Source organism: Bidens hawaiensis, unplaced genomic scaffold, assembly GCF_021521415.1.
Source record: "Bidens hawaiensis isolate Kalapana, Puna unplaced genomic scaffold, B.hawaiensis_p1.1 tig00028122_1, whole genome shotgun sequence".
NCBI classification, from domain to species: domain Eukaryota; kingdom Viridiplantae; phylum Streptophyta; class Magnoliopsida; order Asterales; family Asteraceae; genus Bidens; species Bidens hawaiensis.
In genome coordinates this window covers 96,646-104,619 of record NW_027494581.1, presented here as the reverse complement: position 1 = coordinate 104,619, position 7,974 = coordinate 96,646, and the positions used below count along the sequence as shown (strand labels likewise).

At 45.2% G+C, this 7,974-nt stretch overlaps 2 protein-coding genes across 2 annotated transcripts; both read left to right on the top strand.

Annotated features, from left to right (window-relative positions):
* The first annotated feature begins 1,598 nt into the window (after nucleotides 1-1,598).
* On the top strand, nucleotides 1,599-2,453 carry LOC143576436 (uncharacterized). The gene has a single exon (XM_077060524.1). The coding sequence runs from the start codon at nucleotides 1,599-1,601 to the stop codon at nucleotides 2,451-2,453; it is 855 nt and encodes a 284-aa protein (XP_076916639.1).
* A 935-nt stretch (nucleotides 2,454-3,388) lies between these two features.
* LOC143576435 (uncharacterized) lies at nucleotides 3,389-5,031 on the top strand. The gene is made up of 3 exons (XM_077060523.1): nucleotides 3,389-3,626; nucleotides 3,713-4,421; nucleotides 4,773-5,031. Exons 1-3 carry the CDS (start codon nucleotides 3,389-3,391, stop codon nucleotides 5,029-5,031), a joined length of 1,206 nt encoding a protein of 401 aa, XP_076916638.1.
* Nucleotides 5,032-7,974: the final 2,943 nt, after the last annotated feature.

Sequence of the window (7,974 nt, the reverse complement as noted above, 5' to 3'; positions counted from 1 at the left end):
TGGGTATATCACAGCCGAGGAGGTTCTAATATAGAGAACCTAGAACGTATTCCAAGAGAAGTCCATCGAACTCAGTCAGAGTTAGGTTTAGAAGAAGACTCCGGTGACTCTAATCTAAGAAGAGTTCACCGCCATAATCTCAGAACCGAAGAAACTTTGTCTCCGGACGAGTGGCTTCGTGTTCAGCAAGAAAGTTTAAAAGTAGAGTATGAACGTCGGGTCCGGAATGAGCGTTTCCATGGCCGTACCTTGACATACGATGAGCCTCCCAGGAGATCAATTTCTCCTCCCATAAGGGGAAGCCACACCCAATACAGTTTGCCACCAGAGCGAAACATGAGCGAAACCCGAAGGTTGCGTCCTCGTCCCCGCATAGATATGCGGGTGCCATCATATGAGGACGAACTGGACGGGTACGACTCATCTTTTCGGCCGGATGGTAGTTTTTATAGCGGGGATAGTCGTCTTCCTTCTTACGGAGGAACTAGCTACCCGTGACAAGTTGTCCGTCATGCGGAATATCACAGCAATGCTGAACATGATTTTTCGAAACCATACCGTCCGGAATCTTTTGCAGAGAAGTCGAAATTTATTCCAAGTATCGCACAGGCTTCATTTCCAGTAAACGCGAAGATTCCAACATCTGTTGGAACATATAATGGAATGACATATCCTAGCGATCATTTGTTGAGATTTGTGGCAGTCGGGGGAGTCAGCGGTTGGACTCTTCCGTACTGGTGCCACATGTTCGCACTCACACTCACGGGAGCTACGAGAGAGTGGTTTGAGAAACTGCATGCTGGACAAATTAAAAGCTGGAATGATTTCATAGCAAAATTCTCCCAACATTTTAGTCAACAAAAGAAACATACTCGTGACCCTTCGGAGATATTAGATTTTACAAGGAGAAATAACGAGTCTATTGAGGACTTCATTACTCGTTTTACTAACGAGAGCCTTAATATCGGAGTAAGTGAAGACATGCTGCGCGAAGCATTTTGTAAAAACGTCCACAGCGATGCCTTGATCCGTACCTTAACAGGAAGGGACGGAATGCCTGAGTCATGGGATGAAATCATGAAGGCATCAAAGTTGTTTGCAAGAACTGAATAACTCTAAGTTCCGGCAGTCAAAAGCAGTCTCCAAAGGTCGAATTCCAAACTCCGAGACCAAACAGACAAGCTAAGGGACCAATATGGTCAAGACTTCAGCCAAGTGCAGAAACGCCTAAACCTTTTGATGCAAGATCTTTGATCGGCAACAAGGGTAAACGTAATTTTTCAGCTCGTTCCACCAACAGTTGGACTCAGTTATCAAAAACTCCCTCATAAATTCTCACAACCGAGAATTTGACTTTCCGGAAGCCTCAATCAATACCAAGGAAGTCATTCCTTGATACTAAAAATCATTGCTCATATCATAATGATGTTGGACATAACACGAATGAGTGTATGGCCCTCCGAACAAAAATTGAAGCAACAGTTAAAAATGGTAAACTCGAACATTTGGTTTAGGGCGTACGAGCAGGGACTGGCAAACCTCCCGCAAAGGATAACCAGGGCCCAGCTAAAAGGCAAATCAAGGATCTGAATATCCACATGATTCAAGGGGGACATTCAGGTAAAGGAAAGAGGAGGGATTATGAGGACGAAGAATGGAAGAGTGAACCGGTGATCTTTCCTCGGATCAAAGGCGGTCTGTGTAATAAAAACCCACTGATAATTACTGCCGAATTTGGTCACTACCGGTCACAATATGTATTCTTCGACACAGGCAGCACGTCCGATACTATGTACGAACAGTGTTTCGAACAGTTGGACGATGAAGACAAAGAAAGACTACAGCCAATCCATGCTCCCGTCTCTGGTTTCGGAGGAGAGATAATGCACCCGCGCGGTGTTATCATTTTCCCGGTCACATTAAGCGACGGAGTACGTTCGAGAACTGAAGAAGTAGAATTTTTGGTCTTACCAGCAACTTCCAAGCATGACATTATTTTGGGACGAGAGGCGATTGGAGATTTCAATGCCCACCCGTCCACAGCACATGGTGCAGTAGGAGTTCCGACTCGCACTGGTGTGGCGATAATTCACGTAAATCGGCATTGTTTTGCAACCAAAAGCTCAAGACCAAGCAAGGTACCAAGACAGGCTCAGAGGACTGAGCCAGAGAAATGGATCCTCAATAAAAAGTTTCCGGACCAAACCATAATAATTGGTCCGTCCATCTCTGAAATCGTCCGAACCTTTCTAAAGCAGCTATTGATCAAAAACATCGACATTTTTGCATGGCAGCCTGCGGACATGACCGGTGTCCCGCGGAGCATTTCAGAACACAAGTTGAAGGTGAATCCATTAATCACCCCAATCGTACAGAAGAAGAGAAAAATGGGCCCGGAACAAACGAAGGCCATGAATGACAAGTACAAGATCTTCTTCATGCTGGGATTATAAGAGAAATCAAATACCAAACATGGGTAGCCAACCCAGTGATCGTTCCAAAAAGCAACAGAACGTGGAGAATGTGTATAGATTATAAAGATTTAAACAAAGCATGTCCGAAAGATTGTTACCCACTTCCGGAGATCGATTTGAAAGTAGATGTTGTAGCCCCATTTAAGTTCAAGTGCTTCCTCGATGCCTACAAGGGCTATCATCAAATCCATATGACAGCTGGTGATGAGGACAAGACAGCATTCTGCACTAACCAGGGAACATTCTGTTACAGAATGATGCCTTTCGGGTTAAAAAATGCGGGAGCCACATATCAACGACTGATGGATCAGGCCTTCAAAGGACAAATAAGTCGGAATCTTGAAGTCTATATGGACGATCTGGTAATCAAAAGCACTGAAGAGGATCAAATGTTGAGGGATATCGAGGAAACTTTTGAAACACTGAGAAGTATCAACATGAAACTTAACCCAGCAAAGTGGTCCTTCGGGATGGAGGAAGGGAAGTGTCTCAGAGTAATTGTTACAGGCACGAGCTTTAAAGCTAACCCAGACAAGATTCAAGCAATAGCCCGCATGCCATCTCCCGAATCTCTCAAACAAGTTCAAACACTCAACGGCAGACTAGTAGCATTAAACAGGATCCTGGCAAACCACGCTGCTAAATCTTACCCGTTCATTTCAACATTAAGGAATTGCCTCAAAAAGGCACAGTTCAGATGGACTCCGGAAGCCGAACAAGCATTTCAGGAAGTCAAGAAGTGTTTAATGGAATAACCCACGCTAACTGCTCCTCACGAAGGCGAACCATTAACACTATATTTGTCGGCATCTGACATTGCCGTAGAGGCGGTCTTACTGACGAATAGGAAAAATGTTCAAACACCAATTTACTATGTCAGTAGAACACTATCGGACCCGGAAACAAGATATTCAATGTTGGAAAAGCTGGTTTTGGCATTGGTATATGCCGCCAGAAGGCTCCGCAGATATTTCCAGGGCCACCCCATCAATGTATTAACCGGGTACAAACTCAAGAACGTGTTGAGTAAACCCGAGCTGTCCGGACGACTGGCGAAATGGGCTATCGAATTGGGTGAAGACTCGATTGAATATAAGCCGAGACCAGCGATCAAGGGACAAGTACTCGCGGATTCGTTACGGAAGTCCCACAGTACAAAGAAAAATAATGCCTAATCGAACAACAACCCCAAGCACCTTCGGAACAAGGGCAAGTTTGGTCATTGTTCACGGACGGAGCTTCCAGCAGCGAAGGGTCAGGTGCAGGCTTAAGATTAATCAACCCGGAAAGGCATGAATTTACGTATGCCATCAAGTTGGACTTTAAAAGTACCAACAATGAAGCGGAATACGAAGCCTTCCTGGCGGAACTGCGGATAGCAAGAAAGCTTGGAGTGAAACATTTAGAGGCTCGGGTGGATTCTATGCTAATTGCGGGACAAATAAACGGAACATACGAAGCTAAAACCGATGTCATGGCTTCTTATTTGTCACAAGCACGGGTCTTGATTCGCCAGTTTTCCTCCTTCAACATTGTTCACATTAAGAGGAGCGAGAACAAATCGGCGGACGCTCTTAGTATGCTAGCTTCAACTAATTTTAAGCATTTTGCCAAAGATATACGTGTAGAAGTTCTAGACCATCCATCCGTTCAACAAAATCAAGTCCTGGTAATACAAACTGGTGTCGAGTCTTGGATGTCATCGATTATAGCTTACTTATCTTCCGGAGCACTTCCAGCAGGAAAGGCTGAGGCTCGGAAGATCAAGCATAAAGCTTTGAATTACCAGTTGACTGATGGTATCTTGTACCGAAGATCATTTCTTGGCCCACTCTTGCGCTGTGTAGACGCGGAAGACGCAAATTACTTAATCAGAGAAATTCATGAAGGCATTTGCGGATTACACGCGGGACCAAGAATGACGGTTGTAAAAATCATGAACGCAGGGTATTATTGGCCCGGCATGCACTTAGACGCTGTGCAAGAAATCAGAAAGTGTGATTCGTGCCAGCGCCATGCCCCCAACACCCTGCGTCCAAAGAACGAACTGATTCCAGTAACTTCTGCCTGGCCGTTTCAGAAGTGGGCTATTGACATTACGGGACCTTTCCCAGAAGCCCCGGGACGAGTCAAGTTCCTGATAGTGGCCATTGATTACTTCACCAAGTGGGTGGAAGCCAAACCAGTCGCATCAATTATGGCTTCAAGCGTGAAAAAATTCCTTTGGGAATTTATCATTTGCCGGTTCGGTCTCCCGCAAGAATTGGTAAGTGACAATGGGACCCAATTTGTTGACAGTGGATTGCAAGCATGGTTGAAAGAACTCCAAGTCATTCAAACTTTTACATCCGTTGCTCATCCACAAGCAAATGGTCAAATCGAGAGGACCAACCGAACTATCAAAGAAGGGATTAAGGCAAGACTAGGGATGAAACGAACAGGGTGGGTGGATGAACTGCCTAATGTACTTTGGGCTTTTCGCACCCAAAAGAACTCCAGAAATTTGGAGACACCCTTCAGCCTGACATACGGAACCGAAGCCATGTTCCCCGCATAAATCGGGATTCCATTCGCGAGAGTTTTGCTGATCAATGACAACGATCACGAACTCAGGATGAATCTGGATCTGTTAGAAGAAAGAAGAGAGCTAGCATTGATTCGTGAACACAATTACAAACGACAACTTGAAAAATATTACAACTCACGAGTCCAAAGTTGCAAGTTTGATGCGGGAGACTTTGTCTTCCGCAACAATGAAGCTTCCAGCCAAGAGCCTCTGGGCAAACTAGCCCCAACTTGGGAAGGACCTTACAAAGTCAAACAAGTACTAACAAAAGGTGCCTATAAGTTGGAGAAGTTAGATGGGACTGAGGTCCCTCGAACTTGGAATGCAGCACAATTGAAAAAATGCTATATATAACAGTTTTGTTCATCTTTTACTTTTTAGGCCAGCGTGCCCACATAGATTAGCAAGATATGCAATTTCTTTTTGTAAGGCTTCTGCCCAACGAATACAGAATGTCCAGTTATTTCCATGACATTTTAAGATGTAATCTTTTATTGACAAAACCGAAGTTCCGGATAAGCACTTATATTATAGTACATAAGACAAAGTGCACCGGAAGAAACATAAAGACTTCTTGTTTTAGATCAAAAGAGATTACAATAAAGGAAGCAAGACTTACAAAATAGAAGTACATATACATCTACGGAGCAGCTTTTTCGCCTTCCGCAGAGTCTTCGGCGTCCTCATCGTCTTCCTCTTCAAGGTCTAGCAACTCCTCTAGTTGCTCGATGGCATCCTCTTTATTTGCAAGTTCCGATATATGGTCAGAAAGAGAAAACTTCAAAGTATCAAACTCCTTGGTTTTCTCCTCAAGGATAGACACAGTATCCTTGCCGGCCAACACATATTCTTCGGGAGACAGGCCCTCGGAACCAAACTTATAATCCTCCTCAAAAACCATTTTTCGGCCCGCCTGCTCAGAGGCACGGAGGAGTATCACAACACAATTCCCGAGATCATCACTGTTGCGAACATCGGTAATCACCAATTAAGTCACACTAGTATAAGTAAGCATGCATAAACCCGGATCACTTATATCGGTAATAAGACTCGATACCTTGGGAATCGCTGTCGATAAGAGCCATTTTTTATCCGCTTGAGCCCGGAGGAGATCCATTTTATTACCAGCACATTCCAGAGCTTGGTCCCGACTCCTGGCATTCAGGCCAGACAAACGTTGATCTTTTGTCGCTGAGTCGGCTTGAAGGGTCTTGATAAGCTCAGCCTGTTCATCCAGTCGTTTCTGGAGAGCAGTTTTAGCCTCCTCAGCTGCAAGTTGCGCGGCTTTCGCCACTTCCATAGCCCGGTGACTATCTTGGGCGTCGGCCAGCGCCTTAAGAGCCTCTTTCTTGGCCCCAAGCAAGTTCCGCTCAATCTTCTCCAACTCGTCATTCATAGCTTGCCAATCCCGGCGAAGTTCCTGATTGGTAGACACAGCGTTCGCCACATGATAAGAGTTAGAGTCGAAAAGTTCTTGGCGGATGCGATGACGTTGTCTTTCCTTCTCTGCAGGAGGAAGGCTCTCGTCGAGATATTCCTGACAGACATCCGCATTGCTCAGTACTGAGTTCCGCCGTAACGTCCATCGAGGATGATACGGAGCAATGTCCTCACCCACCTGAGAGGAGGAAGCCTGTCCCCCGCGTTTAAACACACCTACTCCACCCTGATCTCCAAAAATATGCTCATGATGAGATGGAGATGTGTGAAACTGTCCAACTTCACCAATTTCTTTATTCTTAATAGGAGAAGAGTCCGACAAATCAATCAGCTCTTGAACAGTGTTAATTGGTGAAGTGGGTGGAGTCGGGAGTTCAGTAGCAGCAGAATCCTTCAGACTTGAAATAAGAACCTTCAAGTTATCCGTAAGCAAGGGATTAAGAAATAATAATAAGAAGTCAAGTTTTACCTTTCGAAACGTCATGGGCAGCAAGCTCCCGAAGCCGAGCACCCAGAGATGGGACCTTAACCTTGGTCTTTTTCTTTTTCTTCTTCTTGGGCTCAACATCGGAAGCTCGTACCTTCCGTTTCCCATTAGCCTTTGAGGCACCTACCTCCACAGCCTGAGGTTCACCCTCAACGGATTGAGGACCACCCTCCTCACCTGCGGACGGATCGGTGATGGTCTTCAAATCTTGCTTACGGGTCAAACCTATAGACGAAAGTGGAAGGTTAGCAGCACCAATCGGTAACTCCCCCTCACAGAGTGATGACTCCTCGCTGGATGAAAGAAGAACTATCACTCTGCTTGAGGTAACGGCGGTTATAGGGCGGGGTTGAAAAATACCTTCGCATTTTTTGACAAATTCCTCACCTTGGGCGTACATAGCCTCAGAGACGATAGGCTCCGGCGTAAGGCTTGTGGAGAAAACAAAATTACTTTGTGTACGCTCCAGAAAGGGTACGTCACACTGAGTGATAGGACAGCGAACCATCATGCCTCCTCTCGTGTCCACAAGTATAGAGAAAATCGTACCTTCACCTAGAAAAGAAAAATGTCAAAGAAAGAATACTAGGAACTAGGAATATGACAAGTAAACACTTACTCCTATCGGAATTCTCGTAATATGGTTCCAAGGTAGGAAACGGCCAAAATCGACTCATCCGGGCATGAACCATTGCCCCTTCGTGAATAGGACGCATGGGCGTTGGCGTGCTGGTCAATGTGTCAAACCACTTGTGTCCCTCATATTCAATAACGGAAATTTCGGGCGTTGCGTCTTCCGGTTTCCGTTTCGTCATGGCAAAAGGAATGACATCTTCTCGAATCCAAAAGAACTTGGATTTCCATCCATGAATACTCCGGATCCATTCGAAACCAATCGGACCCTTTCCGGTGGTAGTAAAACCGTACCACCTATCACGATATGTCGTTTTGTAGAAAATGGCAAACATGTTAACGGACGGTTCGTAATTGTGGGATTGGCAACAGAA